This window comes from Musca domestica, unplaced genomic scaffold, assembly GCF_030504385.1.
Source record: "Musca domestica strain aabys unplaced genomic scaffold, Musca_domestica.polishedcontigs.V.1.1 121, whole genome shotgun sequence".
Taxonomy (NCBI): Eukaryota; Metazoa; Arthropoda; class Insecta; order Diptera; family Muscidae; genus Musca; species Musca domestica.
Window position 1 is genome coordinate 1,768,941 of NW_026712156.1, and position 25,914 is coordinate 1,794,854.

Below are 25,914 nucleotides of genomic sequence, written 5' to 3' on the forward strand. Positions count from 1 at the left end.
CAATAATATTGCGATGTACCAAGTTTGGAACAAATCGAATACTCCCTTCGAGAGTTATCGTGCGCACCAGCCAGACAGACGGGCGGATGGACACCGCTAGATCGACTCTAAATGTCCTAAAACGGATTTGGTCCAAAGAGACCTAGGGTCTTAAACCATTGTTTTGATGAAGCACGTTTTGGTCGTATCTCTAGACATATGGCTGAGGATATAAAAAGATGTTACGTATACTCAAAATGCACTTACTTCCCAGTGACAGGGGAGATCAAATATATCCAAATTGGTTTTTTCTGGTTTTCCTAATCATCATCGTGCTCGAAATAAACACAAATTTTCTTTGAAAATAAAAACATTTAAAGATTTGGTTTGTTGTCCGAAAATGTTTTTCTTTATGTCATTTAAATTATAATTCCGAAAACAATGATAATCAAAGGAAAATTCTCAGTAATGCTCTTTCACCGTAAATCCCAAAATAAATCGGAAGATAATGTTGCGATGCAGCGTTTGAAAAAAAACACTATCTGTGTTGAAGTTAGAAAGTAGAAACAATATCCTCAAGTATTTGGTGTCATAGATAATGCTAGGTACCATTATCTGTGCCATCTTATAAAACGATAGGCCTCCCTGAGAGGGTAGAGCTATGTGGCGCCAATGGAGTTTACGAGGAATTTAGATAATTTGGAAACATTCCAACTATTCAGAATGACGTGGGGGAGAACCTGAGATAGATTATCTTCTTCGTGGTATCAAAGGACCATTGAAAGAGGTAGACGGGTCTTCTTTCAATGCAAATTTTCGGGATGAACACACAGAATACCAACTAATACTAATATATTATGTTGGAATAATTAATAATTGGTTTGGGATTTTATTGAAGTGACACTGGGTTCATGCCATTTTGTTAAAAACAACAAATCTGTTTTTGCTCTCAACCTTAGTTTCCTACTCCCGCATCTATGATTGTGGCCATTAATCATAGATGCAAGAAAAGGAAACTAATTTTGGCTTAACTCTAGTTTAGTAAAGATCTTCAAAATTTTCTCCAGAGATGGGTATGTCTATCCCGATTCTGGCAAAGGGGAACGGAACCAGGATACCAGATTGTTACCCAAAAGTCTGGATGCTTTTTCTGGATATACTACACCGATATTAAAAATATATTTGAAATACTTGAAAGCTTATGGAAAATTCCGATCCTAAAAGTGGTCGCATAATGAGATTATTTAATAAATTATAGCAAAATTGTATATTTTTACACCCTTAGCTATATGGCTACAGAGGGTTATATCATTTGATACGTCCAAAACGTGCTCATCGAAATAACGGTTTAAGACCCTAGGTCTCAAGCGATGTCAGTCTGCCTGGCTAGCTGGTGCGCACAATACCTCTCGAAGTATCCAATTGGGTCCAAACTTGGTACATGGTACATATTATTATCAAACTTATAGTACGTTTATATATATGAGGGTTAACCCACTGGATTTGGATTTAAATTGTCATATCCATTACTTTTACTTCAAATAAATCCTCTCAAAGTAGGTTAACCCTACAAAAAGTTCTAACGTAAACATGGCATTAGATCGAGTTCAGAGATGGGTCCACTCCTTCTGGTACTTCCCCCACAAAAGAACGAAATTTAAAAAAAATATATATTTTACTGACAGAAAAAGTAAGGATAATCCGATATTGCTTAAATTTTGCAAATCCTAATATTTGCATCAGTGCTAGGTCAGGTGAAAAAATGTACAATATCAATCCACTCCGTCAAGTACCTCCCCCACAAAGTGTCGACATTTTGAATAATTATAACTCTTATAAAATTTGATGTAAGAGTCCGATTGTCTTCAAATTACACACATCACAATATTTTTATTAACCCAAGGTCTGGTGTGAACGTGGAAAATATCGGTCTTATCCTTCTGGTACCTCCCCCCACAAGGGGTCGACGTTTTAAATATTCATGAAGCTCATAAAATGTGAAATTAACATCCGATTCCACTCAGACTTGGCACATCTCAATATTTACATCAACACAAGATCTGTCACAAAGGTGGTAGAGATCGGACCACTCCTCCCTCACAAAGGGTCAAAATTTTGAATAACCAAAACTATCATAAAATTCGAATTAAGCATACGAATCTCTTCATATTTCACACATCGCAATATTTCCATCCACACAAAACTTGGTGTGGAGATGGAATATATTGGTCCACTCCGTCTGGTACGTCCCCCATAGAGGGTCAAAATTTTGAATATTCAGGAAGCTCATAAAATGCGAAATTAACATCCGATTCCATTCGGATTTGGTACATCTAAAAATTTCCATCAACACATGATCTGTCATAAAGATGGTGGAGATCGGACCACTCCTTTTGGTACCTCCCCCACAAAGGGGGACTTGGCACATCTCAATATTTCCATCAACACAAGATCTGTCATTTCTTCTGATACTTCTGCACAAAGGGTCAAAGTTTTGAATAAACAAAACAATTTGATAATCCGAAATAAGCATCCAGTTATCTTCATATTTCACACATCGCAATATTTCTATCAACACAAAACTTGGTCTGAAGATGGGATATATCCGTCCACTCCTTCTGGTACCTACCCCATAAAGGGTCAAAATTTTGAAGCTTATAAAAAGCCAAACTAACATCCGATTCAATTCAGAATTGGTATATCTCAATATTTCCATCAACACAAGATCTGTTATAAATATGGCAGAGATCGGACCACTCCTTCTGGTACATCCCCCACAAAGGGTCAATGTTTTGAAAAACAAAACGCTAAAAAAAACGAAGTAAGCATCCAAATCTCTTCAAGTTTCACACTCACAAATCACACATCCTCAAAGGGTCACAATTTTGAATACTTTTATCTGTCATAACTTGCGAAACAAGTCAGCGATTCTATACAACTTGATATATGGAATTCGATTTTCTTTTAATGTTGCCTATATCAATATTTATACCCTATAACACTATGTGTTGGGGGTATTATAAGTTTGATTGGGCCAGAATTTATGTAACACCTCGAAATATTGGTTTCCCATATAGGAAAGTATATATGGATCTTCCTAGCTCGCCGAGCTGAGTCGATCTAGCTATGTATGTCCGTCCGTCCGTCTGTCCGTCTATCCAATTATGGCCCGATCTTCACGAAATTTAGAATGGAGGTGGGGTTAAGGTCAGAATAGAACCCTATTTCTTTTGGAGATGATCGCCAAATGTTTAGGGGTTGAAATGGACCAAATACTGAAAAAATGTCGGATTTTGCAGTAGCTATACAGGTCGCAATTATAGACCAATCGACGCGGAATTTCGCATGTAGCTAGAGTTTAGGGCGGGGAAGAAGCCTACCAATTTGGGTGGTCATCGGATAATATTTAGCGGGTAAAATAGACCATATCTTTTGTGTTGAAAGAATTCAAAATTTTTCATTAAACCGTGAATTTTTAAATCCCGGCGAAATTACAAAGTCATGACAAGGTTACTTCTGACCTTTACATTGATGTTAACATCCAACAAATCGGATATATAGCAAAATATGTGCGATATAAATGTCTATCAAAGAAGATATGCTTGAAAGATATTTTATATGTCGAGAACGGCTGAACTGATTTCGACAATTCTCATTAATTCAGAATGGCCTCTTGGCAGGAAAGAAAAAACGTCTAAAAATCGCATAAAAATATCTCTCTAAAGATGAAAATATTGATTTTGTAAAATTTTCTCATATTTTTTCAATTTTGTCATATTTTTGGCATATTTTCATTTTGAATTAAACATTTGGTAATATTTCTACAGCTAAAAAAACTAAGTAGTTAGGATATCATCATATCATATAGAGATCGCATTTATGGCCCGATCCTTACGAAATTTTGCATGGGGATAATTTGAGGGTCAGAATTGATGCCTACTCTTTTTGGAGTTGATCGCTATATATTTAGGGGTTGAAATGGACCAAAAAACTGCAAAATTGTCAGCAGGTGGTAATTATCGCCCGATCCGCATGCACATTTGAATGGGGATTACCGCACATTGCAAAAGCCAAGCAGTTTCGGATGGCCATCCAAAAATATTCAATGTGTGAAATAGTTTGCCAACTTTTGTAGACTAAATACGAAAATGTCCATTCCAGTGACTTTTTGGAGAATTCACAAATACAGAAAAGACGCACTTCTGACTATTTCGTTAACGCTGATTTCGTTGAAGAATATAGTCAAATGTCTGTATCTCATATAGATGCTTTTCAGTCAAAAACCAATAATAAATGTTAATCTTTTGTCACTTCTGAGAGATTATAGGTTTTTGGGAAATATTGGTTCCAGATCTGGGAAGACCATTTACGTGCAACATCTACCAATAAATTGGAAATGAGCAAATCAGTTTAAGTTGCTATTATTCGAAAATTAGAGAACGAAACCTGATGGTTTTCTTTTATTATTTGTCACAATATCTTGTGGAATTCTTTCGAGTATCTCGCCTATATAAACTGTATCATTTATTATAGTGTTGTAGGGTATTCAACGGTCGGCCCCGCTCGACTGTAGCCTTTGCTTACTTGTTTTATTATTGCATTAGACGAAGTATGAAAATGGAATTCTTCGGCCAACTATAAAAACTAAAAATTTATCTCATAAAAATTATCATATATCTCATAAAAAGTGAAAGAAGTAGTCGATATAGTCCGAACCTGTCGCGTCGCAATAGTTTTATCATATTTATTTAGATTCGATACAAAATGAAGAATATTGGCCCATTCCTTGGGGACCTACTTCATAAAGAGTCAACAATTTGAATAATCATAACAGAAGTCAACATAGATTTAAATAATCGAACATTAGATGAGGGTATACATCTGTCGATAAAGCCGATTAATACTTATAATGGATTTTTTGTTGTTTGTCATATTTACACTTTTTTTTTTGTAAATGCACTTTATTACAATCGGCTTTGTAAGCTTAAAGATTAAAACTACACTTATTTATATTGGCGATTGTTATACAACAAATTGGAGCAGAAGAATTTAATAATATATCCGGACCCTGGAGTAAGAGAAGCACAAATTACAGCAGTAGTAGAAAAGAGTTTCAGCCATAATTAGGCCTAATTTATTTTTAGCAACGCATGTCAAACGTTTCCTATGATCACACTGAGTCCAAATCCATTTCCCACACAATGTCACTACTAATCATCAACTTTCGATGCAGTCATCCAACTCTTTATTAAATAATACACAAATCGCTTAGGCGTCTAAGGTAAATAATTTTTCCATCCATTGTGCAATATAATTATATAGAATCATGACAAATAGATATGTTATTTTCTTCTAGCCCATGCACAGCAATTAATTGTGTCTATATGTATACTTTTCCTTATAGATTTTTTATAACGAATGTGAATTTTAAATCAAACACAAAGTATGGCGACAAAATTCTTTGTAACGATGGTCGTGTGATGAGTTATGGAAAATTATAGACTAATTACTCGTTGGTACTCAAGTCCATAATGAAAATTTCCAGGAAATGTAAAGGTAATGGCAAAATTAATACATCCTCCACCTAATGGCAGAAATACCCAAAAACACATTTCAAAACCATTTTGGAAGGAAACGTCGATTAGGAAGAAAATTAATTTTTCCTTAAAAAAAGTACAAAAAAACAGGTTAAAAAGTATCAGTCGGTTTTGCCGACAGATGTATACCCTCAGCCAATGTTCGATTATTTAAATATATTTTCATTTATGTTATGATTATACGAATTGTTGACCCTCTATGGAGTAGGTTCCAAAAGGGATGGGCCAATATTGTCCATTTCGTATCGGACCTAAATAAATATAATATAAATATTAAGACATGCGACATGGTTTGGACTATATTGACTACCTACTTCATTTTATATGAAATATGTGATAATTTTTAGAAAAAGTTAAAATGTGAGGGAGGTTCCAGATATTATCGACCGAAGAAATCCATTTTCATACCATTTAATACAGATACAAATATTAGCATGGGCAAAATAACGAGACAATCCAACATTTATATCCAATTTTATGCGAAACCATAAATTTCATTATCATCTCGGGTTTCTTGTTGAGAGAAATAATTAGATATAGCAAGTTGTAAAGAATCGCTGACTTTTTTTTCCCGAATTATGACAGATAAAAATATTGAAAATTGTGAATCTTTGTGGGTGAGGTATTAGAAGGGTATGCGAATCTTCACAAGAGATCTTGTGTTAGCATAAATGTTTGTATGTGCGAAATTTGAAGAGAGTTGGATGCTTATTTCGCTTTCTTTGAACTTTTTGTTTTTCCAATGTGGGGTAGGTACCATAAGGAATGGTCTGATCTCTGCCATCCTTATAACAGATCTTGTGTTGATAGAAATATTGGAGTGTGATCGTGTTTTATGAGCTTCAAGGACATTCAAAATTTGACTCTTTGTGGGGGATGTACCAGAAGGAGTGAACCGATATATTCCATCTTCTCACCAGATCTTGAGTTAGAGAAATAATGGTACATGTGAAATATGAAGAGAACCGGATGCTTATTTCCAATTTTATAATCATTTTGGTAATTCAAAAATTTGTACCTTTGTGAGGGAGGTACCAGAAGGAATGATTCGATCTCTACCACATTTATAACACATCCTGTGTTGACGGAAATATCGAGATGTACCAAGTCTGAATGGAATCGGATGTAAATTTCGCGTTTTATAAACTTGAAAATCCATTAAAAATTTTGACTTTTTGTAGGCGAGTTACCAAAGGAAGTGGACTGATACACCCCATCTTCGCAACAGATCTTGTTTTAGTAGAAATAATGGGATGAGTGAAATATGAAGAGAACCGGATGCTTATTATGTATTTTATAATCGTTATTCAAAACTTTGACCATTTGTGGAGAAGGTACCAGAAGGAATGATCCGATTTATACCATCTTTATAACACATCTTGTGTTGGTAGAAGTATTAGGATGTGCAAGGTCTGAATGAAATCGGATGTTAATTTCGTGTTTTATGAGCTTCAAGGATATTCAAAATGTTGACCCTTTGGTACCAGAGCGAGTAAAGTCGATATATCCCGTCTTCGCAGCAGACCATGGGTTAATAAAAATATTGTGATCTGTGTAATTTGGAGACAATCGGACTGTTACCATCACATTTTATAAGAGTTATAATTATTTAAAATTTTGAACTTTTGTGGGGGAGGTACTTGATGGAGTGGACCGATATTGTCCATTTTCGCACCTGACGTAGCACTGAAGCAATTATTAGGATTTGCAAAGTTGGAGCAAAATCGGAATATACTTTCTCTTTCTGTGCAGAAAAACATTTGTTACCAAATAACATTGCTATAGAGTGCATGATATGACTTCGAGAAGAATTATATTAGAACAAGAAAAAAACATTAAGTTCGACCGGGCCAAACTTTTAATACCCTCCACCTTAGGGTCAAGGAAACATTAGAAGAAATGTGACAACAACCATTAAAATGCCGAATATTGGGAGGTATCGTTATATGGGGGCTATACCAAATCGTGGACCTACACATGCAATGTTTCGCCAACGGAGCTAGAACCCATTATGACCTACAAATACCAATTTTTAGACCAATCCGCGAAAATATGTGGCAAAAATTATCAAAATATCGAATATCGGGAGGTACCGTTATATGGGGGCTATACCAAAACGTGGACCTATAATTACAGTGACCCGTCACACGAACTGGGACCCATTATGATCTACAACTACCAATTTTAAGAGAAATTCGTGAAAAAAAATGTGTCAAAAATCATCAAAATACCGAATATTGGGAGGTACCGTTATAGGAGGACTATACCAAAACGTGGACCTATACATACAATATTTCGCCACACGAACTAGGACCCATTACGACCCACAAATACCAATTTTAGACAAATCAGTGCAAAAATGTGACAAAAACCATCAAAATACCGAATATCGGGAGGTACCGTTATATGGGGGCTATACTAAATCGTGGACCCATACATGCAATGTGTCGCTACCGGAGCTGGAACCCGTTAGACAAATCCGTGAAAAAATGTGGCAGAAATAATCAAAATACCGAATATCGGGAAATACCTTTATATGGGGGTTATACCAAAACGTGGACCTATACATGCAACGTTTTGCCACACGTACAAGGACCCCTTATGACATACAAATACCAATTTTCAGACAAATCCGTGAAAAATGTGGCATAAATCATCAAAATACGCTGATTATGTTGATTATGAATATATGTACTTTATGGGGTCTACGACGAATATTTAAGGATGTTACAAGCGAAATGACAAAGTTAATATACCCTTCTTTCCAAGGTGGAGGGTATAAAAATATGTATCCGAGCCTGAAATCGGATTAATGATATATATGGGGGTTATATCCAAATCTTAGCCGATCTCGATAAAATAAGGCCAAGGTATTTCCGAGCTCTATAAGATATCTGGTACGAGACATCATTGCTGTCGAATGCATATTACGAATGCGAGGGACTTAAACACCAAATCGGATGAAACATATATATGGGAGTTTTGGCTATATCTGAACCGATTCGGTCGTATGTGTCAAAATTCAGGTCATCTGGACTTATATTGGCCATATGGTGCACAATTAACCCAAAATCTGTTGAAGATATATATGGCAGCTATTTTCAAATCTGAACCGATCTTGTTAAAATTTGGGGGAGGTATTTCCGAGCTCTATAAGATATCTGGCACCAAACATCATTCTTGTGGGGTACATATTACGAATGTGAGGGACTTTAACACCAAATCGAATGAAACATATATATGGGAGCTATAGCTATATCTGAACCGATTTTCACCAAATTTTATGTACTTGCTTCTAGACTTAATTCGGTCGGATGTGCCAAAATTCAGGTCATTTGGACAGATATTGGCCATTTAGTGCACAATTAACTCGAAATCGGTTGAAGATATATATGGGAGCTATATCTAAATCTGATCCGATTATCACCAATTTCAATGGGGTTCGTCCTTGGACCAAATAAATTTTGATTGGAAAATTTCATCTCAATCGGATGATAAATGCAAAATGTATTTTGTTCACAAGAATACATGGACAGACAGACGGACGTAGGGACTAACATGCGTAAGTCGACTCAGAAAGTGATTCTATTAGTATCCTCAAAAGTAAATACGGGGCTATCTCGCTTCCTTCACGTTGTTACAAAAAATGCACACACTATACACTAAGGAGCTACCATTCAGGAATTCATTATAGAAAATGAAGGCCAGATGCTAGGGTCTATCAGAGTCCTACGAGAAGTTGTAGTAGTTATTTTTATACCCTACACCAACTGTCCCTACGTAGATCACCAACAGGCCATAGCATCAACTGAGTATCTGGCCTTAATTTTAAATAATAAATTCCTCAATTATAACCCCTTAATTTTAGATCCGCCATCCATTCGAGAGCCACATCAAAAGAACATTTATCCCAATGACAAAACAAACATTCCAAGATTGAAAAAAAGTCACAATATTTGTAATAAAAATTACCACAATAAAAAATATAAGAACAATAAATATAGAAAATCAGCAACTGAACAGGGAGTCAAGACACACAAAAACAAAATTGAATCACGACCATAGGTGACAACAAATATCAATAAAACAGAAAAAATATTAATAAATTAAAAGCAAAACTAATATGAAACAAATATCGTTTAGAAAATATAAACTCAAAATCAATAAAAAAAACACACAACAACACCACTATTAATGGTAATAATGCCAGGCAACAAAGTCATGAACCAACCAACGAGCAGCGGCAGCAGCCCAATAGCCAGCAAGCCAAGCCATCTACACAAGTCTCTGGCTTTGCATACAAATTAGAATTTAGAGAATTCTAAATATTCATTGGGTGTTTTTTTTTTTTTTTTTTTTTTTTTTTGTCAAATACTCCAACAACAAAACTCTCTTATATGGAAATATTTAATAATTTGTGGTAGAAAGGTATGACATGGCTACAGAGATATTGTTGGCTGGCATGTCACATAAAGATAATTTATAATCGAATAAAGCTCGGAAGGAAAAATGCTTGGAAATTTATCATAGACACCATATTTTTAAGAGCTACCAAAAGAATGAAATGACAATAAAAAAATTGCTGGCCAAATTGAGATGTGTAACGCACCAATTTTGATTGCTGAATAATTTAATTGAAAATGTATATTCATCATAAGCGATTTATCCTCTCCTTAAAAGGTTATGCAATTCGTAGCTTTTTATGGGCAATCATTTGCTTCCTATTTATTTTATTAGCTTTTAAATTCATTTTGATGGATTTTGATTTAAAGGACCAGTCATAGTCGTTGGCATGAATGAGACAGAGTCGTTGGCATCTTAGGGGCCTGGAACTGCAGTGCTTTCTCAAACTCGATATTGCTTTTAGCGATTTTCAATATTTTAGTAACTACAATCACAAATTTGCCTAAACTTGAGTGAAACATTTGTAGAAAATTCGAATTCGGAGGTAAGTACTCCCCTCCCCGAGAACCTCAACCCAGCATCGACCCGAATTGTTGATAAAACTCCAGTAATTCGAAAAGAAGGCCATTAGGGGCCCCTGGAAAGGAACCTATCTAGACTCGTCTCACTCTTAGGTCTACCAAAGGGAAGTGGTTGCTTTCAGTTCATTTCAGGATATAGTAAGATTTAGATATACGGGAAAAATCGATTAAATATACGAGAGCAATATTGGAAATAACAAGTAAAAAACCAGTAAAGAAAGTCTTAAAGTCGGGCGGGGCCGACTTTATGATACCCTACACCACCCTCCACATAACAATTAAAAGTTTTTATGGGAGAATTCAATCATACACGCTATGATTATAATTATAATTTAATGTTCAAAGGACTAAATATGCCGAAGCATTTGTATCTTTTAAATTCGGAATTGTAATGCCCCTTTGGTGCACAATTAATTTGAAATCGGATAAAGATATATAAGGGAGCTATATCCAAATCTGAACCGATCTCGATAAAATTTGGCAAAGATATTTCTGAGCTGTATTTGATATATTTCCCTGAATATCGTTGTTACGGAGTGCATATTACGGCTGTGGGTAACAAATATAACAAATCGGATGAACAATATATATGGGAGCTATAGCTATATCTGAACCGATCTTCACCAAATTTGACATACTAGCTTCTAGTCTCAATTCGGTCGTAAGTGCCAAATTCCATCCCATTTGGACAAATATTAGACATTTGGTGCAGAATAAAAGGTAAATCGGACGAAGTTATATATGGGAGCTATATCCAAATCTGAACCGATCTCGATAAAATTTAGCAAATGTATTTCTGAGCTGCATTTGATATATTTCCCCAAATATTGTTGTTGCATAGTGCATATTACGGCGGCGGTGGACAAAAATAACAAATCGGATGAACAATATATATGGGAGCTATAGCTATATCTGAACCGATTTCGATAAAATTTGGCATACTTATTTTCAGGCCTAAGTTGGTTGTATGTGCAAAATTCCATAAAATTCGGGCTGATATTAAACGTTTGGTGCACAATAAAAGGCAAATCGGACGAAGATATATATGGGAGCTATATCTAAATTTTTACCGATTATCTCCAATTTCAATAGGGTTCGTCCTTGGACCAAACAAAAGATCGTTGCAAAATTTCATCTGGATCGGGCAATAAATGCGACCTGTACTTTGTTTACAAAAATACATGGACAGACGGACGGACGGACGGACGGACAGACGGACGGACGGACATGCATAAATCGACTCAGAATGTGATTCTATGCAGATCCTCAAAAGGAACTATGGGTCTATCTCGTTTCCTTTTGCCTGTTACAAACAAATGCACAAAGACATAATACCCTGACCACCTTGTGGTGTAGGGTATAAACAGTAACTTCGGGACGGGACGAACTTTCAATACCCTCCACCGTATGGAACAAACTTGAAATTTTTCAAAAAAAAAAAATAAATTCCGTTAAAAATTCTGTTAAAGTCTTAAAAATACCGAAACTTAAAAAAACCGGTGAATAATGTAGCTAAAATCATCAAAATACCGAATATATCGGGGCTATACGAACCTGGACCTGCTTATACAATTTTCTGTCACAGTCTGGAGTACCCGTTAGGAACCTCAAATACGAAATTTGAAACAGTTTCGGTAAACATTGTACCTAAAATCGACAAAATAACGAATATAGGGAGGTACTGATATAAAAGGCCTATACGAAGACCTGCACCCGCATGGACAATTTTCTGTCATAGGCTGTAGTACATATTATGAACTTTAAATACGAAATTTGAAACAGTTTCGGTGAATTTTGTACTCAAAATACAGGGAGGTAGTGATATATGGGGCCTATAAGAAGAACTGAACATGCACAGACAACTTTCTGTCACAGGCTGTAGTACTTTTGGGAATTTCAAATACGAAATTTCAAACAATTTCTGTGAATATTGTACCTGAAATTGCCAAAATACCGAATATAGGGAGGTACTGATATATGGGGCTTATACGAAGACCTGGACCTGTATACACAATTTTCTGTCACATGCTGTAGAACCTTTTATGAACTTCAAATACGAAATTTCAAACAATTTCGGTGAATTTTGTACCCAAAATCGTAAAAATACCTACTACAGGGAGGTAGTGATATATGGGACCTATAAGAAGACCTGGACCTGCATAGACAATTTTCTATCATAGTCTGTAGTATCCATTACGAACTTAAAATACCAAATTTGGAACAATTTCGGTAAATAATGTCGCTAAAATCATCAAAATACCGAATATCGGGAGGTACAGTTATATAAGGGCTATACGAAGACGTGGACCTGCAAATATAATTTTCCGTCACAGGCTGTGTAATATCCATTACGAACTTAAAATACCAAATTTGGAACAATTTCGGTAAATAATGTCGCTAAAATCATCAAAATACCGAATACAGGGAGGTACTGATATATGGGGGCTAAACGAAGGCGTGGACCTACATGGCCAATTTTCAATACCAAAACTTCGGCAGACTTAATATATATTTGAGTAAAATTTTATCAACCTACTACATTTCGTTCAGAATCTAGAGTGATTTCCACAGGTGGACAGACGGACGGACATCGCTGTATCGACATTGAATTTTATGCTGATTAAACATATATATACTTTGAGGGGTCTAAAATGTATATTTCCAGGTGTTATCCTCCATATTATGGGGGAGGGTATAAAAAGACTATTCTTTGAGGCGGTAAGTACAAATGTACCTCGTGGTACAGAATGTATATTTCCAGGTGTTACAAACGGAATAACAAACTTAATATACCCTCCATACTATGGTGGATGGGTATAAAAAGACCATTCTTTGAGGCGGTAAGTACACATGTACCTCGTTTAACTTTTAAAGTAAGGGACCATAAAAGAACTGGAAAATGTATATTCATCCAGTCCGGAAGGAAAGGAACTTTCCTGGACCGGTCTCATTTGTGGGCCTACCAAATATTGGCAATTTAATTCTTATGGTGTAGTAATTTGACTATAAATATCTAAATAAAAACCGCCAATATTGCCAATCTGGAATGGTCTGAAGCAAATTCTGCAGCAAAGTGGTATTTTTCATTTCGATCCAGGATGAAGTGCGATTAGGCGGTACTGGAAAAATCGACGGAAATAAAAAGTACAGTAGAAAACATTGGATGAAGGAGCTCTATGGGTCATTGGAGGCGTGGAGAGAGGCTCAAATAAATACCTTTATTGTCCCAGTGAAAGAAAGAACGAGGGGAAAATTTTTACCATATTCTTCCAGAAACTATTATATCAGATGGTAAGAAAATATGTTAAAAAAATAGATGATTTTTATAAATTATTATTGGTCCCCGTTTGTGTGCAGCCTACTGACGTAGCCCGAAAGGAAGCCTTTGCAATTTTGCAATTTTAGTGGCCCAACCAACAAAAAAATGAGATTTGCTTAAAGTGCAAAAAATCACAATTTCTGGGGCAGAGTAAAGATTTTAAATAAAAGGAGACTTAAAAAATTGTGAAAATATTTTTATGTCTCGATTTCTTAACAATGACACAATGTTTGAAATGAATGAAATTAAAATTAAATTTTAATAAAAGAAATCCCAACAAAAATATTTCATTGCAAAAATTTTCTTCATTTCAATGATAAGAAATCGTAAATTATTTCACCAAAATGCACAAAAAAAAAAAACAATTGTACACATAAAAGGAATTTAAAAAATGTTTTGGTTTTTTTCTTTCCTTTATTGTAACACTGAATGGATGGCGCGATTGGCAGAGAGCAATCACTACACCTGTACATGGTTGGTTAGGCATGCGCAAAGCAGCAATGTGCACGAACGTGCAGTGACTGCGACGAAAAAATGTATGTGCAAAAAAAAAAACACACACCTGCACTGCCTGCCTACCGGTGTAAAGTGTTCATTGACGTCGACGAATTTAGTGTAATTTTTCTTTTTTTTTTTTTGCTTTCGTTTAAATATTTTGATGAGTGAATGCATTTTTTGCTGTACATTAACATTTGTGAGGTCTCTTTCGGGGAATGGAAGGCGTATTGTATTTGTCATGGAGATTGAAAACAATTGCAATAAAAATATAGGAATGCAATTAAATCATGGTGGAGAATATCAAAAAATCAATGGAGAATATCTATAACGTCTTTAGAGCTTGATAATTTTCACCAAAGTTCCGGTGTGGACAAATTTATCGCTGTTTTCGACGTTCCTTATGCCACTTGGAGGGGTTTCTTTAAAAGCATTGCCGTCTTACATTTTTGGCACGTCTGATCTTAAAAAAGTAAAAAAAAAATAGATAAAAACTTTATTGAAAACGTTACTGGCTATTTTACCCATACATTTCTTCCAGAAAATAGTTGAAAATATGTTTTTTATAATAAATTCCAATCAATTTTATCCAAAATCATGCATGGCTTGGCTGCAATTTGACAAATGACCAGCCCTCTCGGTAACTTTGACAGAATAGGAGCGCAAGAACAACAATGAAAATCAACAGGAAAACAATCAAGCGTCAATGCACTTGCTCTTTTGTGCAATACCACACAACACTCTCTGTTTCTCTCCCACACTCAGTACACGGAACCCTTATGACAACAAAGAAAGTCAAGTGGAACGAACGACTCCGACAGACATCGTCGTATAACAACAAATACAAACAATTGTGCTGTGGCGGCGACATTCCTTAATTTTGCCATCTCTAGTGTGAGGAGAATTGCAACACAAACAATAAAAACAACAACAACAACAGTGTGTAATGAGAAGAGTAATGTGAGCCCTACTCCACCTACTAATTACATTGCACATGATACCCGAGTCAATGAGAGACACCCCCGCACACAAAAACAATTGCATGGTTGACAAGAGATGACTCCACTCCCCCACCCCCTCCCTCTCAATTAAATTATGGCACTTGTACACTTTGCAATTGATTGATCTCTTCACTATGATCTCCATCAACAAACACACAAACGAACAAACACATGCACTCTACACTCACTAGCTCATTCTTTACTCACCCAATAAATGATGCACTGATATGACAAAAAGACTTTTCGATGTCACATTATATTGTCGACATTTCTTGAGAAATTTTAAAGGCATTTTTCAAATGTTTGATGACTTTCCACTGCTCCAGGTTGGTAGAATTTTAGTTGGCGTTCGCTTGTTGTAAGACACTTTTTTCGTTGGGAATATTTAAAAGAAATCCACAAATTTCCCAAAAAACACACTGCTGCACACAATATCAGGCGCACACAACTCGCGCTACATACATACAGTGGAATGTACGTAGGTACGTAACACCACAAAAAACACTCTGTGGTAGCAAGCTAGCTTTCTTTTGCTTTTTGGTAGAATCTCACGTTAGCCAAGCAGCTATTTGTTGTTGGTCTTAAGTTTTGTTGTTGTTTGTTCTATTCTAACTTGAATTCTTGTTATTCTTGGCCAGCGACGAGCGTCACCGAATTCCATTTACATTTTCAACTACTACTACTTTTTTTCGTTTAACGTCAACGTTGTCGTCTGGCTGCGAGTTTTTGTCGTCTTCTGGTTTTCTTTACGTGTTTGCTGCGTCGCGTTTAGGTTACAAATTTTCTTGTGTTAGTTTTCTTTTTTATGTTAAATAATAACTTCTTATGATTATTAGCTTATTCGTTTCGTATTACTAGCGAGTAATTAAAGGCACTTGTTATAATTTTAGTTAGTTTTCGTAGATACTTTTTCGTTAAATATCAAAAGAAAGAAACAAAAATAATTTAAGAAGAAAGTGTTGTGGCCAACACAGAGAACCGAGTCAAACTAAATTGTTGCACCTACGGCGGCAATGCAATCCAATTGAAATGACGCCTCCGAAATAAACTATGGAGCCGTTGTATGAAATTTATGACGGCGCCAGTTTTTACCTGTTGAATGCGGCAAATAACTTGGTGTTTACACAAGACGAATTGTCTTGAATTAGAATTGTATTTTTCGACGCTGTACGCAAGAGTGAAAAATTTTTATTCTACGATGAAATGAAAAAGAACAACAATTGATAAAAAGGAAAAAGAGAGCAGTAAATAAATAAAATACGCCTTTTATTGAAGATTACGGCACAAAGCCAAATTTTGGTATTTTGACAATGACCTCCTTTGTCTTGTATTTTGCAAACAAAGGGCAAATACGACGTTCACACAGAGACTAAGATAATGTGTCGTTCCTTCACATGCATGAATATACTAGTCTTATAATTTTTTTTCAAAATTTTATTCGAAAAATAATAAAACAACAAAGACAATATATTTGAAAATACAACTTGGAAAACGCGAAAAATGAATGAAATACCTGGATTTTCCTTCAGAAATAAGATCTAAATAGTTCGATCTTTCAATTACACGGCAAAACTGGCGAATAGCTTCAATTTGCGTCCCGCAACGAAAGCTTCTTCCAATCATTGATTTTGAAAATATTTTGTTTTTATTTTTCAAAACAATAAATACATACATAAAATTGGCAGAAGTCGAGCATACTTAGAAAAATAAATACCTTTTTATTGTACCAAGAATTGCAGAAGGTTCACTTTTTTATTTTACTAAGTTTTTTTCAATTTTCGAAAATATAAGGCATTTTCCAAAATGTTTTTCCGGTAAAATATTGAATGTTTAACGTGGAGATACGAAAATGAGTATATCTCCAACTTAGCTCCTAAATTTTCCAAGTCCAAGATGATTTTGACGTAGCCACCAAGGTGGAATTTGGACTAATCAGGCAAGATCGTGGTAGAAGAATACAGGTAGTCGCATCGACACAACTGCTGGGACAATGAACTGTCAAACCAAATTTGGAATTGAAAATCTTGAATGAAAAATTATTGAAATTTGTAAAAATTGCTGAAAATACATATTATTACAACCTCCGATTTGTGTCGTATAAGTAAACATATAAAGATATGCTTATTTTTGACAAAACAATTTAAAATTTTTGACATATGAATGTTCCCAAGAGTTGTTGCAGATACTTATATTCTTCTACCATGGGCAAGATGAAAAATTTGGCTATTTACATGTACAGGTTTAACTTACTGTATATTCCAACAAAATGCAGCACTGAGTTATTTTTTGGTACGCATTTGAATTTGGTGCGCCATATTTTAACAATGAAATAAGAAAATAATTTAATTAATTTAAAGTTTGGCGTGAAAAAAATCCACATAAAAATCAATGTTGCAGAATTTAAGTCTTTCCAACAAACAATAAATTGAGCGAAAATCAAGATTTAGCCAAAAAATACAAATAAGATTAGTGGAGCCATAAGATTTAAGGAACTAGTTCAACGATAATGTCATAGTTCTATGAAGTGAATATTGATAATGAACAAATCAATGCAGCTTTAACTCAATATACATTAGGCAAGTTTAATTGTAGCAAGTCTATATTTGTATGGGGAAATAGAGGTAAAACAAATGGAAATGGAAAATATGTGGCAATTCCTTTCGTGTTTTTATTTTTATACAAAAATATGAACTACAATGACAGAAAAAGCAATGATGAACAACGAACATTCAAAAAAAAACCTTTTAAAGGGTGTTTTTTAAGAGCTATAAAAAAGAAAAACTATCTTGGGACATCACGAATAAATGCTCGAATATTGTGTTCCAATGCGTCATTAGAAGCCTGCTCGTCTGTATAGTCATAAAGGTGCAAGTACACAAAAAACTTGAAGTCATGGCTAGGCATATTATAATGCAAAAATATAATGCAAAACGATGGCAAGATTTTAGTGCGGCTCTCTAACCCCTTTATGAAATGTCACAAAATATGCCTAGCCATTACTTCAAGCTTCTTATGTACTTACAGCTTAAGGCTGGAAATACATAAAGCGCATATTTGGCTTAAGTAATCGGCTGGCTTCTTCGTAGATGAACAAAGGAGTCTTAGGTTGACCTAGTTCGATTTTGGCCCCAGGCTCCTTTGTTCATTTCCGAAGAAGCCAGCCGATGACTTAAGCCAGCCAAATAAGCGCTTTATGTATTTCCAGCCTAAGCTTTAACATAGTCCCACAAAACTATTCTAAAGACGTTAAATCCAACGATCTACGCAACCAGTTAGCGGTTCCTAATTTTAAATAGTTCTCGAAGCACGGCTCTTAATACCTACATTTTTAAGGGCTAAGTACATAAGAAGCTGGAAGTCATGGCTAGGCATATTTTGTGACATTTCACAAAGGAATTACAGAGCCGCATTAAAATCCAGCCGTCGTTTTCCATTATAATTTGACATTCATATGCCTAGCCATGACTTCAAGCTTCTTATGTACTTAGCCCATTACTCACGCAATCAAGCTCTTGTACATCAGACGAAGCATATGAATCATGGTAGAAGAAGGTAGATGCATCGACGCTTAGGAGCATTGATATGTCAAAAGAAGTAAATGGTTCTTTAAAAATAAGCAGATTTGTATATGTTTTCCTATACGACGCCAATCGGAGGTTGTTATGATATGCATTTTTTTTAACAATTTTTACAAATTTGAATAATTTTTCATTCAAAAATTTAAATTCCAAAAATGGTTTGGTTCATTGAATGAACGATGAAATGATTTCAAGGGAATGAAGACATTTAACTAGTCCCTTTAGTTTTATAATGTGAACTGTTTTATTTGAACTAACGTTACTTGTCATTTCCCCTCAATGGAGATGAGATCAAAACAAAACAACTAAAAAAATAGATACGAAACGAAATATAATACGCAAATACAAGCAGAACAAAACAAGATATAGAACAACAACAACAGCAACAACTCAAGTCAAAACAAAACAAAATTGCTTGCTTGTATTTACTCTGACGTCTCTGGGCGCACAACACACAAACAGAGCAGAGCAGAGATACAATAGAGAAATAGAGAATTGAGTACATAGAAGAAACACACAAAAAAAAAAAAACGAACGAACAAAATCAAACAAAAGAAATATAAACATTTTAAAAAGTTGATTGTTTTTTAGTTCAGCAGTTGAAAAAGTGCAGTTGAAAAGTGAAGTTTATTAAATAGAGAAATCTACAATAAACGTAAACGAAAAGCAATTAGCAATTGAAGAAGTTCTGTGAGAGCTGAGAAATTAAAAATTATTGCAAAATTGTAATAAAAATAAAGAAAGTATAACGAGAAATATAGCAAAGCTAATCGAAGCATTATTGTGAAATCTGTTGAGGCAATTTGAAATTGAAAGTAATACAAAAAAAGAAAAGTGTCCAGCAGGAAGAAGAACCAACAATGTCTTCGAGCAATACCAACGCAACTTCATCATTATCATTGTCCTCCTCTAAGGCAGGCTATGAGATGAATTTTAATCAGGATTTTACGTAAGTTTTATTTTCCAGAGGTATCAATTGTGAAACGATGTGTTCATACCTCCATATAATCTATTTTCCAGTTCTTACAGTTTGTTGATGATTTCAGATTTCTTAGTAGTGTGACCTTGATATTTGTTAAATATGTATATCGCTGTCATAGTTGTTGTTCTTGTTGTTTGTATGCGAATTTGGATTTATGTGAATCTACAACAACAGCTTAAGGTTATTACGTTGCGATGTGCTGCTATTGTTGTTGTTATTTTGTAACCCGAGTCTACTTGGAAGAGTATTGGGTAAGGGTGGAATCGGAAGCAAAGTAACTGGCTTTACTTCAACCCCCCTCCCCCATCTCCTGAACATTTGTCTACAAATGGATAACATTTCAAATTGTTTTGGTGGAGGAGATATAAGTATCCTATGCGGTTTGTGAAAAGAAAAAAAAAAACAACAATCACCCCCACTTTTTGTTTGTTCGTCATAGGTCATTAGGGGTGATTCACCTGAATTGTTTAAAAAACAACAAATGCCTGGAAAAGAAGGGTAGTAGTTGAATAGAATATTCTGAACCACATTGTGACAATGTCAGTTCCTTTAAATAACTACCGGTTTGACTATCTTGACGAGGAAGAGAAGGATTTTAGCAGGAAATTAAATAAAGTTACGGGGATTTGTTCTAAAAATAAAGTGGCTAATATTAGATGTGGGATATATTTAGATCCAACCGCTATGGCTACTCTAAATATGATGATGGCTATGAAACATTTCATGAGCCCAAGAAGCCGTGTGAAGCCAAATAATATTGTTATTACGTCGTCTTTAGGCTGGAAAATCCAAATAAGGTTTACTATAAAAGTATACCAATCTCGCATGAGATCTTCTTTATAAAAATTTCCTTTATTTGTTCGATATTCCATAGGAGGACGTACTATAGGAGGTCTTCTATAGATATAATGTCCCGTGAGGCTTCTTTTGAGAACATCTAAGCCAGAAAATCTCTGTAGATGTAGAAGAGGTATAAAAAAGATATTTATATCAGAAAAAATTCTCCAAATGAGGAACAACAGATTTTTTGGAAATATTCTCAGAAATCCACCGATTCTAGATTTTTAAACGGTTATACCCTAAGGGTGTTATGGCTTTGGGTATTTGTTTGTAATATGGAAAAGGAAGCGAGATAGACCCGTAGTTACTTTTGAGGATCTTCATAGAATCACTTTCTGAGTCGATTTATGCATGTCAACCCATCCGTTCGTCAGTCCATGTATTATTGTGAACAAAATGCAGGTCGCATTTATTATCCGATTGAGATGAAATTTTCCAAACAGTATTTGTTTGGCCTAAAGACGAACCCTATTTAAATTAGTGATAATCGGATCAGATTTGGAAGTAGCTCCCACATATATCTTCAACCGATTTCGTGTTAATTGTGCACCAAATGGCCAATATGTATCCAAATGACCTGAATTTTGGCACATCCAACCGAATTCAGTCTAGAAACAAGCACATCAAATTTGGTGAAAATCGGTTCAGATATTGCTATAGCTCCCATATATACATATATATTTCATCCGATTTGGTGTTTAAGTCCCTCACATTCGTAATATGCATTCGACACCGATGATATTAGGTACCAGATATGTTATAGAGCTCGGAAATACCTCTGCCAAATTTTATCGAAGTCGGATCAGATTTGGATTTAGCTCCCATATATGTCTTCAACCGATTTCGTGTTAATTGTGCACCAAATGGCTAATATTAGCCCAAATGACCTGAATTTTAGCACATCCAACCGAATTCAGCGCAGAAGCAAGTACATCAAATTTGGTGAAAATCGGTTCAGATATAGCTATAGCTCCCACATATATGTTTCATCCGATTTGGTGTTTAGGTCCCTCACATTCGTAATATGCATTCGACACCGATGATATTTGGTTCCAGATATCTCATAGGGCTCGGAAAAACGTTTGCCAAATTTTATCGAGATCGGTTCAGACTTGGATATAGCTCCCATATATATCCTTAATCCGATTTCTGGTTTATTGTGCAATTAATGGCTAATATCAGCCCAAATGGAGCGAATTTCGGGACGTACGTCTACATTTTGTGGAACTCGACTCCGAAATATATATTTTTTTTTTATCGATTCTGAATTGGATATGACTCCCATAAATAAGTTCCCTCCGAAACCAAACTATAACTGCTCTAAAGCCAAATGTTGATAGGTGGTATGATCTACTTCAAATAAATTATTTTGTTACGGGAGCTCTACTAAATATGCATACTGGTGTAGGGTATCATATAGCCGGCCCGCCCGACGTTTGGCTTTTCTTTACTTTTTGTCAAATGATTTTTTTTGAATCTAAAAATTCCAAAAAAAAGTTGGAGCTAATACCCATTGCATTTTCAATATTCGAAATTCGAACCATTTCGATTAAAGCCATAACTTATAAGTTTTTATGAGGATATCAACAGACACACTTTTCAGATAAGTCGTCATGGTAGAAGGTCATATGCCTTGTTGAAAACAACGCAAGGGCTACTGTTCTGAAGAAGCGGACGCTAATTTATCCATCAAATTGTCGAGTGCCTTTATTAGGGTCCCCAGAGGTGACTATACGGGTCTTCTGTATTAATACAATATGAAGAAACTCCCAATAGATTTCATGACCCAGTCAGGCCTCGAATATATATATCATATATGGATCAATTTTTAATATTCTGGCCACCAGGCACCAGATTCATCCATCAAATTGTCGAATGTCTTTATTGGGTCCCTACAGGTAAATATACGTATCTTCTGTATTAGTACAATATCGAGGAACTCCCAATAGATTTCATTACCCAATTAGGTCTCGAATAGATACAACATCATATATGGATCAATTTTCCATATACTGGCCAATAGGCACCATTGGATATATACTTTGAAAATTCCACAGAAAATGTTCAAGGAGGCCCATAAAAATTGCAATTTGTCAAATTAGAAACACTTTAATTGGCAAACATCTCCCTGAATAATAATACGACTCTTAGCTATGGCCCTACAGCTGATAGGTGTTACAAGCTGATAAATATTACTTCTTCTCATTTCCAGTTAGACACCATCCAAAAAAATGTAACATTTGTTTTATTACTTCCTTCCACCTCCTTATGACAATAACTGCCATAATTAATTTTTTGTGTAAATATTTAATTTTTTTTTCGAGAGCGGAATACTCAGTTTTGTCGTTATTTAACAGCATTTGTTTGAATAGCTTTCAATGAAGCTTGCTTGCTTGCTTCTTAAATAATAATTATTATTATATTTTTGTTTGCCAATTGTCTTGTCCAACAGCATTTCAAACATACCTACATACTCAGGGGGGCTCTGATGTATGTATGCGAGTGGCAATTTTTTTTGTTGCTGCCAATATAACAAACAAAGGTTTCTTTTCTAAATAAGCTGTCTAAAATATATAAGAATTCTTGGGGCAAAGAAATAAGTTTTTGTAATGCATTTTGGAAAAGGTAACGGAAATCGTGAGCTATGGAATATTTACAGAGAAGTGTTTGAAATTAAAGTTCGTCTCTTTAATGGAATGTCGTTGTAAGTTGAAATTATAATTTTGTTAATTTTCAAATTTTAACTTTCACTTTTTTCATTTTCTAGCCTTTAACCTAGAAGAGAATTTGTTTTCTCCCACTGTCCAGGAAGGGCAAGGCGGAATCGATATGTTGTGATTTTTTTTTTTTGGAAAGAGCATCAAACTTCATCTAAGACCAGTCTCTTGAATTTTCCAATAAAATATCGATATATCGGCAAATAATTGATTTACAATTGCAACCTGAACATTTTCTGTAAAAAAACCTAAAACTGAAATTGGCTTGGCTCCGTGAACTATCCATGAACTTCTAGGAGTGCATAAACATAGAATACATTTTTGAAAAGAGCATCTACACCACGCTAACAGATATCCAAATAAGCGAGGTTGGTTTCAAATGGCAACTTGACCATTTACTGGGCAGAGGCTTAGAAGTGAATTTATTTTGGGCGCAGTGTTTAGTGAGCATTAAAAATGCTTCTAAATCTCACTCTTAGTGGTTCAAGTAATAATTCGATATACCGGAAAATAATCGTTTTAAAATTGAAACTTAGCAATTTTCAAGGCAACAAGTTTAAGGTGATAATGGTCTGTGCCCACTGTCCGAAACGGCTTGGATTGTGTTATTGCAATATGCATTTTTGGAAATAGCATTAACAATGCTACTAGAGTACTCTCTTGGATGCTCTAAAATTATCTTGGAATACCGGTAAATAACGGGTTTGAAATTACAACTAGACAATTTTCTGAGCAAAAGATTAAAAGTGAAATTGGTTTGATGCCACTGTCCAGGGACGGTTAGAATTGCATCACTACAATATGTATTTTTGAAATGAGTATCCAGAATGCTTCTAGATCACGTTCTTAGATATTTCAATAATGTCTAAATATACGGACAAATAATCAGATTTAAATTGCAATTTTGTCACATCCTGTCCAATAGTCCACAAGTGAAATTAAATTTGTTCCACCGTATCGGAATGGCTAGGCGTGCATCACTATAATACGAATTTTTGCAAAGAGCATCAAAAATACTAATATACTATTCTTTTTAATGACTACTATCTTTAGTGCCCTAAAATATTTTAAAATACTGGCAAATATTGGCCACTGGACCATTTTCTAGCCATCAGTGCACAAGTTAAATTTGTTTGTGCTCCCTGTCCCAAAACCGCTAGGCATGCCTCTATATAGAATACATTTTTGGATAGGACATAAAAAATCTTTCTAGAATTGGATCGTGTTTAAATAATAGAAATATTTAAGTAAATATTCGCTTTAAAAATTCAAATTGACCACTTTCTCATTAGCAGCCCACACGTGGGATTAATTTGGTCCCAGCGTCCCGAAACGGCTAGACATGCGCGATTAAAGTCTGAACTTATGAAAAGAGCTTCAAATATGCTTCTAGATCACGTCCTCACATATTCCAATTATATCTTGATATACCGGCAAGAAATGGGATTTAAATTGCAAACTGACAATTTTCCGGTCAACTGCCCAGAATTGAAATTGAATATTGGACCCACTGACCACGAATGGAACGCTTCTATATGGAATAGATTTTTGGAGAGGGTATACAAAATACTTCTACGGAGCATGTTCCGTTTGGTTAAATTGAAATTGCGAAATAGAATCAAATAATTGGTTTTAAATTTCAAAATGACCACTTTCTGACAAGCCGCCCCCTAAGTGAAATTGGTTTGGACTTACTGTGCCAGAATGGCTAGACATGAGTCAATATATTATGAATTTATGGAAAGAGCATCAAATATGCTTCTAGGCTACGTTTATATGGAATCTAATAGTAAATTCATATACCGCCAAATAATCGGTTTAAATTTGGGAGTTGGTGTTTTTTTAGGCCAACTTTCTTCAAGTAAAATTGATTTGGTGTCACAGTTCTGGATCGGTTCGACATAAGTCACTATGGTATTCATTTTTGTACAAACCATTAAAAATACTTTTAGACCACACTCTTATATATTTAAATATCTTGATTTTGAATGTGATTCTATGAAGATCCTCGAGAGGAATCCATGATTCAATGTTCATCAATCCGTTTGTAACACCTCGAAATGAAATGACAAATGTCAGAGGCACCCTTAAAGTTTATATATTGGCGATCATCCTAGAATTCTAAGCCGATTTTACTAAGATCGCCTGTCTGTGCGTCTGTTTGCCGGTCGGACTTTCCACCTATTCGCTTTGGAACCAAGACAGGGGTCTCATTAATTTATGCAGAATTTTGAAAATTTGCAAAAATAAATTTGAATTATGTCTTGAATGAAAGATCCGCGATATAATTTCTAAGATATAAGATCACCATAATATGGAGGGTATATTAAGTTTGTCATTCAGTTTGTAACACCTCGAAATATACATTTTAGACCCCAAAAAGTATATATATTCTTGATTAGCATAAAATTCTATGTCGAT

At 35.0% G+C, this 25,914-nt stretch overlaps 2 protein-coding genes across 3 annotated transcripts in view; one reads left to right on the forward strand and one right to left on the reverse strand.

Annotated features, from left to right (window-relative positions):
* LOC131800688 (tyrosine-protein phosphatase non-receptor type 14-like) overlaps positions 1-16,369 on the reverse strand; it is a 35,411-nt gene extending 19,042 nt beyond the window's left edge. Inside the window, exon 1 of the mRNA XM_059118345.1 lies at positions 15,584-16,369. Within this exon, the coding sequence (XP_058974328.1) occupies positions 15,584-15,668 (85 nt within the window). The 5' untranslated portion in view covers positions 15,669-16,369. The remainder of the gene's footprint in view (positions 1-15,583) is intronic.
* Positions 16,370-19,230: 2,861 nt separating this feature from the next.
* Positions 19,231-25,914, forward strand: part of LOC101892695 (WD repeat domain phosphoinositide-interacting protein 2) — a 50,599-nt gene continuing 43,915 nt past the window's right edge. For both annotated transcript variants that reach the window (XM_059118346.1, XM_059118347.1), the window contains exon 1: positions 19,231-19,903. In XM_059118346.1, the coding sequence (XP_058974329.1) occupies positions 19,815-19,903 (89 nt within the window). In that variant the 5' untranslated portion in view covers positions 19,231-19,814. The remainder of the gene's footprint in view (positions 19,904-25,914) is intronic.